Here is a 16,517-nt window from a genome sequence, read left to right on the forward strand (position 1 = left end):
CCACCCTCCCACCCAGCACTATAACTCCTCCCCTGGTAATAACCATTCTACTATTTGTTTCTATGAGTTTGACTTTATTTTTAGATTCTACATATAAATAAAATCACACAGTGTTTGTCTTTTTCTGTCTGGCTTATTTCACTTAGCATAATATCCTCTACATTCATCCATGTCACAAATGGCAGCATTTTCTTCTTTCTTGCTGCTTAATAATATTCTATTGTGTGTGTGTGTGTGTGTGTGTGTGTGTGTGTGTGTGTGTGTGTGTATGGAGGAGGAGGAGGAGGAAGAAGAGGAGGAGGAGGAGGAGGAGTGGTAGTACTCCCCCCTTACCTGTGGTTTCACTTTCCACTGTTTTAGACTGAAGCAGACAATGTTCACGCCTATATAAAAGCCTGCTTGGTGGAAGAATACTAGTTTAGGCTACCGATAATCACACCACGTACCTGATATGATATTTTTAGAAAAATATTAAAATCTTTAAAATCTTTCTTCAAAGTTTTTAGATGATCTGCTTTAAAAGTGTATATCAAAACTATCAGAAAATAAACCACTTAAAACATTTTGCCATACATAAGCCTATAAACTCATGAAATGGGAAAAATAGAAATGATAAACCTGAGATGCTTAACGAAGGCAAGACTGAACATTCAGACTTGGCTGACTCTCCAACTTGTACTCTTAAGGATTATTCTATGTTTAAAACCTGCTATGTTGAAATCTATTTAGGGAAAGAAGAAATGAAAAACAACTGCACTCATAATTACGTTTAAAATTCCATAAGGAGGTATTTCTGATATTCTAGGTCAAATATCATCTGGGAAAGTGCTTGAATTTCCAGCAATTCTGCCTTTGGTCGGGGGTGGGGGGTTTCTTATGACGCTTGTCTCTAATTCTTGTGCTCACAGAACTTTTATGATATAGCTTCCTAAGTGTGTGTGTATATATATATCTATCTCACTTCTTACCTACTCAATAGAAAAAACACACAAAAAATAAAGACTGACCCAAAATATAGATGTCATTTATTATGTGCGAGTGTTGTAGCAGCACATATTTCCTATTTTATGGCTATACTGATGTCAAATATATGTTTTTTTTAACTTCTAAGTAGGCACCAAATTGATTTTATTTGCTGTATGTTGCACCTACAGGGGTACTGGTGAATAAGCACTAATAAATAAATAAATGTTAATCAATAATTTGCTATTCTACTAACAATTAAAAACTTAGTACCTTAGTTTTCCAAAATCATCTTGGCATACATATTACCATACTCCTCTTTGTGTAAGGCTCTCTGGGTTGTGAGTACAGATGCACTTGAGGAACTTGAAGAATGGGCATCTGTTCTGAGGACACCTAAGCTCTCCTCCTTTAATGTCCAGCTCCTGCAGGTCCAGGGACCTGCTGCTGTCTCCTCCTCGCTGGGCCCTGTGGTCTCTTTCATGTTCAGCTCCAGTTTCTCTCTGCAAATTATTTTGCCTTTCTTCACCAATTTGCTCTATCTTCTCTTAGCTCTGCCCCACTCCACAACTTTGGCTTGCAGGCAGCCATCATGATTTCTTTAGTGCTGGATGAGATTTCGGGAAGAGATTCCATAATAAACTAGAAAATTCTGTGTGGTTTCTTAGTTCACGCCTCCTGGGAGAAAATGACTGATCCAGCTCATCTCTTCAATCCAGATGCACAGAATCTAATTTGTAGTTCCTATCTCTGGGACACACTCCCATCACAATCTCTGTAGTGATTCCTAGTCTTTGGTTCTAAAGTTCCCCCAGTGATTCTGATTGAGATCCACTGAGGCAGCCTAAATAAGGTTGACTATTCTTGAGGCTGGTATCTCATGTAAGGCTACAGCAGATTATGTGTACAAAACATAACCAAGGCTAGAGTGGTGCATTAGTCTCCTATAGCTGCTGTATCAAATCACCAATTTAGTGGCTTAAAGCAACACAAATATATTCTTATAGTTCCCAGAGGTCAGAAGTCTGAACCAAGGTATAGGCAGAACTGTGTTCCTTGTAGAGGCTTTAGGGGATAATCCAGTTTCCAAAGGCTGCCTACATTCCTTGGCTCATGCCCTTTTCTTATATCTCAAAGCCAGCAATGGCCAATTGAGTCTTCGTTAAATCACAACTCTCTGGCACTCTCTTACCTCCTCCTTCCACATTTAAAGGACCCCTGTGTTGCCACTGGTCCCACCTGGAGACTCCAGGATCATCTTCTCTTAAGGTTAGCTAATTGGCAATCTTAATTCCCCCTTGCCACGTCATATAGGATAGCTGCAATCTGAAGGTTCCAGGGTTAAGAAATGGACATCTTTCGAGGGACTATTATTATTCTGCCTAAAAGTGGACTACGTGAAACAAAACATACTGTATTATTAGTTTCACTTATAAGAGACGGTACCCAAGTGGGCACCATAAACACTACTAACACAACATTACACTGAATATTATAGCATGAGCTACAGCTCCACTATTAAAACTTTAACAGTTGTGTGCGTTTTCATCACTTATATGCTACTAGAGGTCCAGTGCACAAATTCGTGTACCAGTGGGGTCCCTTGGCCTGGCCTGTGGGATCAGGCTGAAACTGGCTCTCTGACATCCCCCGAGGGGTCCCAGATTGCGAGAGGGTACAGGTCAGGCCAAGGGACCCCACTGGTACATGATCGGGGCCAGGGAGGAACATGAGAGGTTGGACAGCCAGGGAGGGACCACAGAAGGGCTCCAGGGTATGTCCAGCCCATCTCACTCAGTCCCAATCGGCCGGACCCCAGCAGCAAGCTAACCTACCAGTCAGAGCATCTGGCCCCTGGTGGTCAATGTATGTCATAGCAACTGGTCTACCAGTCGACTGTCTGCCCCCTGGTGGTCAGTGCATGTCATAGCGAGCGGTTGAGTGGCCTTAGCATATCACTAGCATACTAGAGGCCCAGTGTACGAATTTGTGCACTGGTGGGGTCCAGTAGACCTGCCCCGATGGGGGCCGATTGGGGGCAGGGCTGGCCAGGGTGAGGGGCCGCAATTGTTCTGGTCATTCCAGTCATTCTGCCATTCGGTTGCTGGGCTTTTATTATACAGGATTAATAAGCTCAGACAGCCATAACAAAATATCTTAAATTTGAGTGGCTTAAACAACAGAAATGTATTTTTCTCACAGTTCTGGAGGCTGGAATTTGGGGTCAGGGTACCAGCATAGCATCGTCCCAGAAAGTGCTGGGTCGACTGCCAGTCAGGGCACATGCCCAGGTTGCAGATTCAATATCCAGTCCAGTGAGTTTAGGAAACAATGGAACAATGTTTCTCTCTCTCTCCCTTCTTCTCTCTGAGATCAATTAAAATGAATGATAAATAAACAATGTTCTCTAAGTATGGTTTTAACAGGAAAGACATTAGTGATCTACGAAGTGAAAAACTCGTTATAACATATATATACAGCATGGCCCATTTTTTAAAAAAAATGTTTATTCATTTCAGAGGAAGGTAGAGGGAGAGATAGATAGCATCAATGATGAGAATCATTGATCAGCTGCCTCCTGCAGGCCCGTATTTAGGATCAAGCCGAAATTTGACCAGGAATCATATCATGACCTCCTGGTTCATAGATCTATGCTCAACCACTGAGCCCCACCAGCCAGGCCCCATTTTTATCAATACCAGGCATATGAGGTACATTAGCAAGATCTCACTCCTAGATGAAAGTCTGAAATTGCCCAAACTCCTTTGCAGCTAGATTTCTGTATATGAACTCGTTTCTGTCTATTGGATGCACTTGTACAATATTTTGAAGGCAGAAGTGGGGCAGAGAGTTTTCCCACAGTTTGGGCTGTTTGCTGCTGGTGATCACGTTTGCAGAGATGTGGAGGTTTCTACAGCAGAATCCAGGCTGTGCACAGGCAGTTGTGGCAGAGGCAGTGCCCAGTGACCTGTTTTGTGGGAGCTGGAGGGCACTTGTGGGGGCAGCAGTTTCTCGATCCCCGGGTCACAGCTGTGCCAAGTGTCCTAGAATTCAGTTGTGGCTGAGGGGGCAGCTCCTCCCACTGGGCAGGGAGTCTTTCCTGGGGACCCAGCCTAATACCCCCTCCTAGAGCTTTCCGACGATTTCCCAAACACCAATCCCTGTGCTAAATTCTTTCCTGCCTAAAATAGCAAAGGTCTAAAAACATTTTGGATCCTCTACTTTCAATGAAAACAATGCTGCACAGGGTCAGGTCTGAGAAGTGGGTGAGGTGTTGCGGAAGGCTTCCTTCTTTGAGTCTCAGCTTCCTCTTCTGTAGAATGGAGACCAAAGATTATCTGTTCATAGTTACTGAAGCCCATGGCAGCTGTGTTTCACGAAGGTGGCCACAACATTTCCTATCCTTCCTGTGGCCTTGCCACTTTCCTCCACGTCCTCTCTCTTGAAGCAGGGCTGACCTCTGACGCTCTGATAACCAGTACACTGGTTGCCCACAGAATTCCAAGGCCAAGGCTGAAAAGGCATGGGTCCTTCAGCCCCCCATTCGCCAGGGTTTCCAGCTCCAGCCATGTCCACGCCGCTCCGGGCTCTGGCTGACGCGGGGCCCGTCCTGGTCAGGGTGTTGGGGAGATCCGGCCCGGATCAGGCTGGCTGGCTGCCGCAGTGCATGTCATAGCCACCGGTCATTCTGGTCGTCCTGGTCATTCTGCTGTAACGATCGCTGGGTTTTTATATATATAGACTACACTTTGGTTGGTTGAACGGCCAACCGAATGACTGGACACTTAGCATATTAGGCTTTTATTATACAGGACGCCAATAGATATTTTAGCCATAAAAACAGGAGACTAAAGCATTCTTACAAAAATATATGAGTGCAGGAATCTAATAAACAAAATAAACTGATGAAGAAAATAGATGTGGAGACATAGAACCATGGAACAGACTGATGAATTTCAGAGGGAAGGTGGGGGTGGGGAGGTGAGAGGGGAGAGAGTAACTGGGGAATTTACCTATATGCATATATATGTATAGGCCATGGACACAGACAATAGTGTGGGGAAGGCTTGGGAGGGGTGGGTGCAGGTAGAGAAGGTTGATGGGGGAAAAAAAAAAACACACACAACCAAAAAACAAAGAGGACATCTGTAATACTTTCAACAATAAAGATAAATTTAAATATATATATGTGAATGCAAACAGAAACATTTTACCCTTCAATAATTTGCAAGGTATCTTCCTATAATTATACAATTTTATATATTTTATCAACAACCACTACCAAAAATCAATTATAATTAGTTTATATTTCAGAAGAAATCTACTGTGAAATACATTTAACTAATTTCCAAGTTACTTTTGACTTAGTCAATGATTATAGATGTATTAAAAATTAATGAGTAATAATACAGTACAATTCTTTCTGAAAATACCTATCCATAATGCTTTTTCTTAAAAAAAAAAAAAAAAAAAAAAGTGCTTGAAGTTCTTTAGGAACCATACCCTGTGCTTGAGGCTATCAAGTATGTGAAATTTTATGGACAATTTTCTAGTTATTAAGAGTTTCTGAAAAACTTAACTGTGAAAACCTGTCACCCAAAATGCAGTGTAACCATCTAAACCTAAAAGGAGTGGGATGAAGTGAGAAAACAAGATTATATAAAAAGTTAGGGGGAAAAACACTGCAACCTCAAAGAGTTTTGAAGGAAAAGCATTTTCAAACACATATTTGAGGCTTAAGACATGGCATATTCCTTGGGTGGTAGTTCATATGAACGTTCAAAATTAGAATAACAGAAAGTCTTCTTTTCCTTATTCTTGAATTTGCTGGTATTTATATGCCCTATGTATGTAACATGTACCTGGTTCTGTATATCTGTAACAATCGTACTTGACTTCAATTTGGAATCGGCAAATCTCATAATTTTTGGCTTTAATCTTTGATTAATTTGGAGTATTATTCAATCAACAAATATTTATTGAGTGCCTACTCTGAGCCAGATGTATTACAGTTGTTAACTAGTTTCAATTTGCTACCTTTTATACAAGTTAGTCCTGTCCAAGTTAAACAAAATACTTAAATAAAATTTATAAAAGCTAATTATATTATGCGCATTTTAATACGTTTTAAAAACTGTGTAAAACTACTTTGTATCTACTCATTTGGCCTCATCCAATAATTTGTGAACTGGTCAACTATAACTTTACGTCTTGCTACATAAAGCTGGTGCTACAAGGCCAGAGAGGGTGCTGCTAATTCCACACTGGGACATGCAGGAGGGAGGAAGGGCGGTTCCTTCCCTCAAAGCTGCAGTCTCATCTTTGGACAAGCACATAGCTATTGAATTGAAATCTATTTGCTAATATTAAAATTAATAAAATGCAACTGATAATCCAAAAAAAAGTTATTCTAAAAAGGAGATGACTTACTTAGACTGCTTAGCTGGCGTATGATAGCAGCAAGGGTACTATTGGTTACACATTCAAGTTCACTGGTAATCCCTTCGGGCAGGGCGCCCCGGCACAGGTGCCGAGGTTCGATGTTCCGCTTCACTAAAGGCATGGCTCACAATCTGAAAATTAAACAGACATTTTTTAAAAGGCTCATTGCACTTTTTAACAAATCTAGAGTCTTCATTTTCTGGAAAATTGATTCTTTTTCCCAGCAATTTTCATTATCCTGTCATTTCTACATAAGAGAATCAGTTAAATATGTAACAGATGTTGAATAACTTAAATGAATACTATAGAGATCAAAGATAAATTACAGTACAATTCTACTTTATAGAAAAATAATATATGCAAGATTTCCAGGTAAGCATGAGTGAATGAATACATCATCTTACCTTCCCTCCCTTTCCATTGAAATGACAGGAGAGAGAAAAGGCGTGAGCCCACAAGAACTAAGAGCAGGACACAACAGCCTTAAAACTGTGGAAAGAGCTTAATAAAATTAAGACAGAGAAAAGACATATCTAGGCTGCAAGCAGAGGGAGGCAGGAAGTAAGCTCACCTGAACACATAAGCTTGCAAATCTCCTCCACAAAGCTCAGGAACGGGAGATCCCAAGTAGCTATGAAATGGGGCATCAAGGGGTATGAAAACAGCATTGGTTTTTAAAACCCATTTATGAATTTCTTCTCCCTTCTTGGGCTGGCCTTCTTCCACCCACCCAGCACATTGTACTCTCTGGAACAGGTGAATTCAAGGATCTGAACTTGAGACACTAGGCATAGCTCAAGGTTGGGGGAGGCAAGGCACTGAAACCTGTGGTATGAAATCAAAGTCTACGCCGAATGCGAAGACAGATATGCTCCTCACACCCCAGGTCCCTTCCCACTTGGCGTCCATAACACTGGGGCCTGGTTTGTACCCCCCATCGAAGGAGACCAGAGCATTCTTCCCTGACAAGTGTTTGAAGAGAAAAGTCTATAAACATTAACACTGGGCCTCCTATTGAAATACCAACCAGTTCACCCTACAGTAACACCTGTCAATAATCTCTCCCAACACAGTTTCCAGTCGGCTTTAAAAGCTTAGACTTAAACAAAAGCAGAGGATCACTGGACACTTCAGGAAAGCTTCCTGTTACCCTGGGAATTCCATTCATGTTTCTCTTTATAAAGTACATTATAAAAAAAGTAAAACTTTTTGTTTAAGGAGGCATTTAGAGTATCAAATCTACTCATGCAACAAATCTACTGCTCACAGCACAGCAGAAAAATCCAGTGACTGTCACTTTGACAAGACTATCATATTGCCCAATTTGCAGGAGCAGAAACACAGAAAAGTCTAGAACAGGGGTCCTCAAACTTTTTAAACAGGGGACCAGTTCACTGTCCCTCAGACCGTTGGAGGGCTGAACTATAGTTTAAAAAAAAAACTAGTTGGCTGCTAAGCAACAGGCAGCAGCGGCAAAAACACCCGGCGGGCCAGATAAATGTTTTCGGCGGGCCGGATGTGGCCCGCGGGCCATAGTTTGAGGACCCCTGGCCTAAAACCTTGGTGACATCTGTTAACAGTCAAACCAGCCCGAAACGCCCATGTGGAACTCTTGTTGTGTGAGACAGATAATATCATATTTGTTTAAGCCACTGTAGTTGGGTTGTCTGTAACTTGAAATAAAACTTATTTTCATCTGGTACAATAACAGAATGGTATACTGTATCTAAAGAGCCAGAATGTGGTCAGCATACAATCAATCTTTGCTTTCTTCCCCCTTTCTTCATAACCTTTGTTCATGGATCCAATAAATACTTTCTGAGCACTTGCCACATACCCAGCAGTGTGTGACATGACAAGGACCCAATGGTGAGAGAAAACAGACAAAGCCCTCAATAGAACTTTATACTAGTGAGGAAGTGAAACATTTCTCCAACCACACAGGTTAATGGACAGGGGGTTCTGAAAACGTGGGGGGGAGGGGGGCAGGCGTGTGGCCAGCATCTCTGAGGACTCATGGGAAACCCTGCTGGGGACAGGATGGACTAAAATCTGAAGGGTAAGGGCTAACTCACAAAGGGTCCTGTGGCAGAGGCAGTATCTATATATACTGGAGACCCTGCGCACAATATTCATGCACTGGCCGGGGGGGGGGGGGGGGGAGAGTCTCTCAGCCCAGCCTGCGCCCTCTAGCAGTCCAGGACCCCTCAGGGGATATCTGCCTGCTGGCTTAGGCCCGATCCCTCTGGGATCGGGCCTAAGCCAGCAGACAGACATCCCTCTCACAGTCCGGGGCTCTCGCAGTCCAGAATCCCTCACTCCTTACCACCTGATTGCAGCAGAGGCAGGAGAGGCAAGCCGCTGCGCTTGCCAGCCATGAGACTGGCTTCTGGCTGAACAGCGCTCCCTATGGGAGCGCACTGACTACCAGGGGGCAGCTCCTGTGTGAGCGTCTGACCCCTGGTGGTCAATGCACATCACAGCGACCAGTCGTTCCACCGTTCGGTCGATTTGCATATTAGGGTGTTACTAGAGGACCAGTGTGCATGAAATCATGCGCAAGTAGCTCGCTTCCGCTTGCCTTAGCTGGCCATCCCACCCATCGCTGCTCGTAGCTTGCGCCCCGCACTCCACCACTCATAGCTCTCCACAACTAGTAGCTTGCGCCCCACCCTCTGCTGGTTGTAGCTCTCCGCCACTAGTAGCTCGCGTCCCTCCCCACCTGCCGAGAGAGCCGTTGCTCGTTTGGGCGTGATGGCGTTACAGCGTGACAGCCATGGGCCTTTTATATAAGAGAGTATCCTATATAATAAAAGGGTAATATGCAAATTGATGCTAATGGTGGAATGACCGGTTGCTATGACATGCACTGACCACCAGGGGGCAGACGCTCAATGCAGGAGGTGCCCCCTGGTGGTCAGTGCGCTTCCACAGGGGAAGCGCCGCTCGCCAAAGCCAGAAGTCAGCTCATGGCTGGCCAGCGCAGTGGCGGTGGCAGGAGTGGCAGTGGCACATGCACCGGGGGGGGGGCCTTTGGCCTGGCCTGTGGGGGATTGGGCCAAAACCGGCTCTCCAACATCCTCCGAAGGATCCTGGATTGCGAGAGGGCAGTTCTTAGGTGATGCACCCCAGAATCAGGGTCCCTCCTCTCTGGTACTGGGTGCGTCACCCGAGAACCTCAGCTACCAAGTCACCACAGCTTGGCAGCTCCTGCATTGAGCATCTGCCCCCCGGTGGTCAGTGCGCATCATAGCTACCGGTGGTCATTCAGCTGGTTGCTTAGGCTTTTATATATAGACTAGAGGCCCGGTGCACAAAAATGTGTGCACTCGGGGGGTCCCTCAGCCCGGCCTATGCCCTCTTGCAGTGTGGGACACCTCGGAGGATGTCCACCCCAGTGGGGACCCTCATCCCATGGAGGTTTGGCCAGCCTGGGTGAGGGGCTGATGGCTGTTTTCAGGCTGGTCACACCCCCTTTAGGGTGGGGGGGTCCCCACTGGGTGCCTGATCAGTCTGGGTGAGGGGCTGAGGGCTGTTTTCTGGCTGGCCAAGCACCCTGGCGACGTAAGCTCCCAGCCTCTCCTTTTTTTCTTTTCTTTTTTATTCTGGTATTTACCTTCTATAATTGAAACTTTGTTGCCTTTAGCGGAGGCCTGTGGAAAGCTTGGCTTCCTCCATCGCCAGGGGCAACCCACTCCTGCTCGCTCCAGCTCCGTTGCCACAGCTGGCTGAAAGCAGGTATCTGGGGTTTGTTTACCTTCTATAATTGAAACTTTGTTGCTTTCAGTGAAGCTCAGAGCCAGGCCGTGGCAAGTGGGGAACCTTGGCTTCCTCCATCACTGGAGCAAGCAAGCCTCCTGCTCGCTCCAGCTCCGTGGCTGCCGGCCGCCATCTTGGTTGGGTTGATTTGCATATAGTCGCTCTGATTGGCTGGTGGGCGTGGCTTAAGGCATAGCGAAAGTGCGGTCAATTTGCATGTCTGTCTTTTATTAGTACAGGACTAAATGCACATGCATCGGTGGGGCCCCTCGGCCTGGCCTGTGGGGGTTGGGCCAAAACCAGCTCTCTAACATCCCCCGAGGGGCCCCGGATTGCAAGAGGGCACAGGCCAGGTCCAGGGACTCCACCGGTGCATGGATCCGTGCATTAGGCCTCTAGTGGAAAATAAAACAGAAGAGGGCAAAAGTGGTTAATGGCTATGAAAAAAAGTTCTGTTCAATTATCTAATGTTTTCATTAACTATTTCTGCCTTATGTCCATTAAGGTGGTAGCTGAACATACCATATTTTCAGATTCAAATACTATTTTATCTATTACCTTAGGTGCACTGCCTAGGGCACATCGCCTCGCTGTGCCTCAATTTCCTCCCTGTAAAATGGGGACAACAGTACCCACCTCATGGAGTGAGGAGTTACTGATTTATTATAACTATGATCATTTAGAGCAATGTCTGGCATATAGTAACACTTATTCTGAGTATAGGAATAAAAAAGGAACAATTCACTAGTTGAGGATAAAGCTGAACCTCGGAATACAGCTAACTCTATTTACATTAAAATTATGTAAAAGAAGAGGTGTGCACGAAGGAAGGGATGCTCTCACATGAAAGTTTCAAATACACAAGTCTCTGAGCCGAGTGTAAGATTTATTGTGAGTTGTCACTTCTTTTTTGGAGAATCAATTAGAATAGTAACTAATTACAAAACAAGAAACCAGGATTCCTCATAAGGAAAAAAATAATTAATAAACCTAATAAAGGCATAAAGTGTGAGAAAGAAAAATACTGGATAATGATCAGCAGGGACTCATTCCATGAAACTAGAAAGAAATCAAGCAACAAAGTCCTTGATGTCCATAAAGCAGCACAGAACAGTCGGGGTGGGGCAGGAGGAGCACCAAGGACAGCACTGGGAAGCTAATGAAGGGACAGAGCTCAGGGCTCCGAGCTCATCAGCAGGCTGCTTGTAATGCTGGTTTGTGAGACGGGCCCAAGCATGAATTCGCTTTTAAATAATTTCTCAAAAGAGGGTTTTACAAGTCTTTGGGGTAAACATGAGATTTAGGAGCTGAATGCTGACTGTTTATATAATATGGCCTGTTTCCACATACATTTTGTGTTTATTCAGGATGAAATGTCACACCCTTTCCCCATATTTTTAACCTCTGACATGCCAGCACACCATCTCCCAGCCCACCACCACACTTCTCTGTAGCCTCAATCGTTCAAATAGATAGAACCGTAATTACACACATTCCACTCAGAGGTCCCACCAGCCTGTGCAAAACACACCCAAAGCTAGTAAATACCTTCTCCTGGTCCCTGCTACCAGACATACTGTCATTAAGGTACACCTGGGAACTAGCGTGGGCTGTCTTACACACGGGAGTCTGAAAACGCTTACAGGATTTTCCTGGTGTCCTCAGTCAGAAGTGCCTGCACTCTACTCTGATGCCTACCCCAACCCCTGCCAAAGACCCTCACTCATCTATGTAAGGCATTTCTTTACCGAGTCACAGATGATGATATGCCAAGCACTGGGAGGCCCCATGTACCCACGGCAGCCTTGCTGGGAGCACTAACCTGGAGACTTGTTTAAGATGTCATAACAGTAAAAAGGAAACACTCAGCTCTATGCGGGTGTATGAACCCCATCTTCTGCTTTCTGTATTCTGATGCTTTCACAGCTTGGGCCCTGCTGGCCCTTCGGGGACTGCCCCTTTCAGGACTAGCCAATTCCAGAGCTAGAAAACAACTCACGGCAGTTTGCCTTTCATATGCAAACCTACCAGTCCAGAGCCCACACCCACCACCTTCTCTGTGGAGCTCTTACACTATCCCCATACCTAGTAATGCAGACAACTAGGGACAACACCATGCCTGCTGAAATTATTCACGTCTAAGCAGGTGATCCTAAACCTGCTTACCCTGCCTCACCTGTTCCTTCATGCCCTAGTCGTGGTCCCCACACCCTATCCCACCTCCTGACAGGCCCTGGTGCTTCCCCATGTGTCCTACGTACATATTTCTATTCAGCGCAGCCTTCACTTGGGCACTTTGCCTGTTGTTGGGGCATTTCAGCTATGACCAATCCTAGCCTTCATTTCCCACTATCACGATACCTTTACTTGGAGCTCCCACACTTATCAAAATACAAACAAAGAGAGGACAGGCTACTGTCTTTACAGTTTTAGAAAAAGGATTTCATAGCTCCTTTTAAAAGTTCTATCACTTAGCAATGACTATTATGGCTTTCTGATTCGGTGTAAAGGACTCTAACTGGTGTACTTTTCCCCAGACAGCCTTTATTTTTATCTGATACTGATCTATTTAAATAAATTGAACAGCAAGGAAGAGTTAAAGGAGAAAAAGTTGGGTCAGTTGTTACTCTTGAAAATGGTTTACAGTAACAAAATCAAACACGTAACAGACTACCCCTGTTACCAATGACAAGCATGTCTCTCGACTCCTTCACTGAAGAATGGTGATGCAACCAAATCATTTTTCCCAGTCATTCTATGTGCTAAGGAAAGAATCAAAGATTGCTAATCAAACGTTTAAGGGTTATTAGAGGTTACATAAGGCATTACTATTAAACCTGTAGTTTGTCCAACTTTTCTAGGAAATGTTTCAATTTAGAGAGACAACCTGGTTCACATAGCTGTGAACTAGATTCCAGACAAAGCTAAAACCAGGCCAGTCCTTCCCTAGGAATTTGAAAGTGGGACCATGATACCCACCTAGTTGCTGCTCTCTTGAATAGCAGAGATGGTAATTCTTCTACCACAGAAATGGAGGTTCACAAAGTTAAGGAGCAGCAAGAAACTAGAATGAAATTAACTGAGAGAAACTGGCAGAGTCAAGAGAAACAGAAGGACCCCAATGGCTATACCCAATCTCCCTCAGACTGCACAGCCAACTAGGAGAGAACCTTTGCCCCCACTCCCTCCTGCACCAAGGGTCAGGCTCGCATCAGGTTTGATGGCTCCGCCAGCCTTCCCTAGCTCTCTATTTCCTTTCACACAGGCATTTCCCTAATCGCATCCTTGCAGATGTGATCCAGCTTGGTGTCTGTTTCTCAAAGGACCCAGACTAATACCAGCCGCACCAAGTGGTCTAAGACAGTGGTCGGCAAACTCATTAGTCAACAGAGCCAAATATCAACAGTACGACAATTGAAATTTCTTTTGAGAGCCAAATTTTTTAAACTTAAACTATATAGGTAGGTACACTGTTATTAACTTAATTAGGGTACTCCTAAGGCTTAGGAAGAGCCACACTGAAGGGGCCAAAGAGCTGCATGTGACTCGCGAGCCGCAGTTTGCCAACCACTGGTCTAAGAAAATAGGTAGTTGGTTAAATGGGATTAGGACTTGCTCAATACCATGCTGGAGGTTTTCAAGGATGCCATCCTAACAAGTAGGCAGTAAACAAATATCCTAACACAAGGTCAGGTTCAACTGCCAAAGATTTCACTGGAAGTGACCTGGATGGTGTCCTGGTGAAGGGAAATGCCATGACACGCATGAGAATAACACACATAACAATGCAGACACTTGTAAGATACCGAAGGAAGAACACCTATAGGAACAGCAGAGCTGGCTCGTTACTGCGAGGTTGTACTGATGCCCAGCACAAGGATAATGAAATGCTGAGAGCTGTTAACAAGCAGTTAATAGCTAAATGTGAGAATCTTAGCGACTTCCTGGCGGTACAAAGTGGTCCTCATCATGACCTGCAATGGGACTGCAGGCTGAGGACCCAATTATGAGACTTACAGCATTCAGAACATCTGCCCGCTCAGTCGCGGCAGGATTCTTATGCAGGTCCAGGCTGTGGCAAAGAAAACCTGGAATCCTGAAACTGGGACAGGGACTCCCAGTGGGAGCCCATGATAGCACTGATCCAAGCACCTCCCCACCGCCCCACCAGGACCCTCTGGGTGTGTAGCGCACCAGTAAGCTGGAAGATGCTACAGAGGCCTCTCCCCGAGTCTGCACTAGCTGCAAGCCTCTCTTCCTGAATGCCTCATTGACAACTAGTGCTGGGCCTGATGAGGGAGGCAACATATTAACATCATGCTGACTGCAGGCAGAAGCAAGTGGTGGGCAGCCAACACACTGGAGAGCTGGGAGATAAACTCTGTGACGATGCAGAGTCTGGCAACTACAGTAAAGTTTCTAGGGGCCCAGTGGTCAGAGCGATGCTGGGATAGCCACCCCCCACCCCCACAAAGTAAAAGACACACCTTGCATCCCCCACCAGAAGGAAGCACAGTGCCTATTAGTGGGGTCCTGGGAGCAGCATACCTAAGTAACTGCTGTGGCCCACAGACTGGGTGACACGCAGCTTCTACCTTTGAGAGTGGTCTGGAGCAAAAAAGGGCTCTGCAGTGGGGCCAGGTGGTGGTGCAAGCAGCCTGGCTGCTCAGCTGTATGATCCACTGGACCTTGGATGGTGCAAAGGTGTCAGTGGTGGGAAAGACACAGGGTGGGGGCCATGGCAAGCTCCAGGGGAGAAAGAGCTTGCCTGGTTATGTGGGCAAGGGACTGGAAGAAAGAGAACTAGAATATGTGACAAGGAGGTATGAGAAAAGGCATGTGGGTGGACACTTGGGACTGGGTATGGTGTGAAGACTTTTAGATCATGTTAACCCCCACTGCAAGGCACCCCACCACGGAAGAGGCAGTGGGCAGAGTAAATAAGATTTGCCGTCCTGCAGCATTGGTCCCCCAAGAATTGGCCAAATGGAATCCCCTATGTCATCACATCTGACCAGGGGCCAGTGTGGGGGTTCAGGAGTGGGCCTGGCATGGTGGGTGAGATCACTTAGAGGCAACGGCCTTTTCAAGGCACACAGCGCAAGAGAAACTCTGAAAGGATGGGTGCCACCCTTCACCATGAGGTCTGCTTATGAAATCAGAGACCTCTCTAAGGCGCTGTCCCAAAGGACACCAGGGATTAGGAGGCAAGGGGTAGACGCAGGAGGGACCCCACTTATCACTGCCAAAAGCCCTCAAGGGGCCTGTGCTTCCATCCCTGCCCACTGGACTCTACAGGAATGGATGTCCCAGTCAGAAAAGGGACTCCATCTTGCAAGCAGCAGAGCAAGGTCCCAATGATATGCAAGTTCCAGTTCTGGATGGTTCTCTGGACTCATTCTGCCAGCAATTAGAGAGTGAAAAGAGGAGTCCCCATACTTTCAGAGGAAGCTGACTGTGACCAGCAGGAGGACTGTGGGCTACATTTACAAGGGGACAGGGAGAAGCATGAGTGGAGGCAGGTGGTCCATTTGAGATCCTTGCATGTGTGAGCACGTCTTGTCACCTGCTACAGGGAGGATCCAATTACTTCCTGACCTCCAGTACTTGGTGTGCTAATTCTGTGTTCATGTGTGTACATGTGTATGCGTGTGTGTGCTGTATCTGCATACACTTCCTGGACACTTGTTATTATAAACTTAGCATTTCTCACAGCGGGGATTGGTTTTCTGCACCCTGCTTCATGAGATTCCTTACAGAGCAATTCTGTGTTTTCTTCTACTGGTACAGGACAAAAAACCAATTTCTCAATGAAGAGTTCTTACTCCTGGAGCCCCAGGCAGAGGACAAGCTATTTCGTGGGGGTGGTGAGCAGTTTTTCTATTCAACTTTTAAGGGATCTGACAACCTCTGAAAATGCCAGCATTTACTCTGAGGACTTTCTAGCTCGTGCCTCAGGCTGGCCCAAGGCACATTCCGGTCTCACAGCGGCAGAGAGGCTGAGCCTCTAGCACTGTTTCAGTGTCCAGCCCGGCTCAGCTCCCTTAGCCTCTCACACACATGGAGGAGTGGCCACATCGTTCCTCTTAGCACGGTTATGTTTTTAAAAAGATATAAATGCAGACATACTTGTTACACTTTCTCCAGTACTACAGGAGCTAATTCCACTTCATAACGTCACGTGTGAGGAATCTCTTCAGAACCCCTAGCTCTGCTGACTCTCCCTTCCTTCATGTAATGGCCACATTTCACTGTCCCCATAACCCTTCCCCAATGTACTTCTCAGATGTATTTTGAATGATAAACAGTGACATGTATCAACTGCTGACTAGGTAGAGTAAAAAAACAAAAGG

The 16,517-nt window shown here is 45.6% G+C and overlaps 1 protein-coding gene across 3 annotated transcripts in view; it reads right to left on the bottom strand.

The window, feature by feature from the left end:
• The window catches only part of WASF3 (WASP family member 3), a 148,598-nt gene that overhangs the window by 34,124 nt on the left and 97,957 nt on the right, over window positions 1-16,517 (bottom strand). For all 3 annotated transcript variants that reach the window (XM_036301257.1, XM_036301258.1, XM_036301256.1), the window contains one exon: window positions 6,394-6,536. In XM_036301257.1, the coding sequence (XP_036157150.1) occupies window positions 6,394-6,526 (133 nt within the window). In that variant the 5' untranslated portion in view covers window positions 6,527-6,536. The remainder of the gene's footprint in view (window positions 1-6,393; window positions 6,537-16,517) is intronic.

The sequence above is a fragment of the Myotis myotis genome, unplaced genomic scaffold, assembly GCF_014108235.1.
Source record: "Myotis myotis isolate mMyoMyo1 unplaced genomic scaffold, mMyoMyo1.p scaffold_m19_p_3, whole genome shotgun sequence".
NCBI classification, from domain to species: domain Eukaryota; kingdom Metazoa; phylum Chordata; class Mammalia; order Chiroptera; family Vespertilionidae; genus Myotis; species Myotis myotis.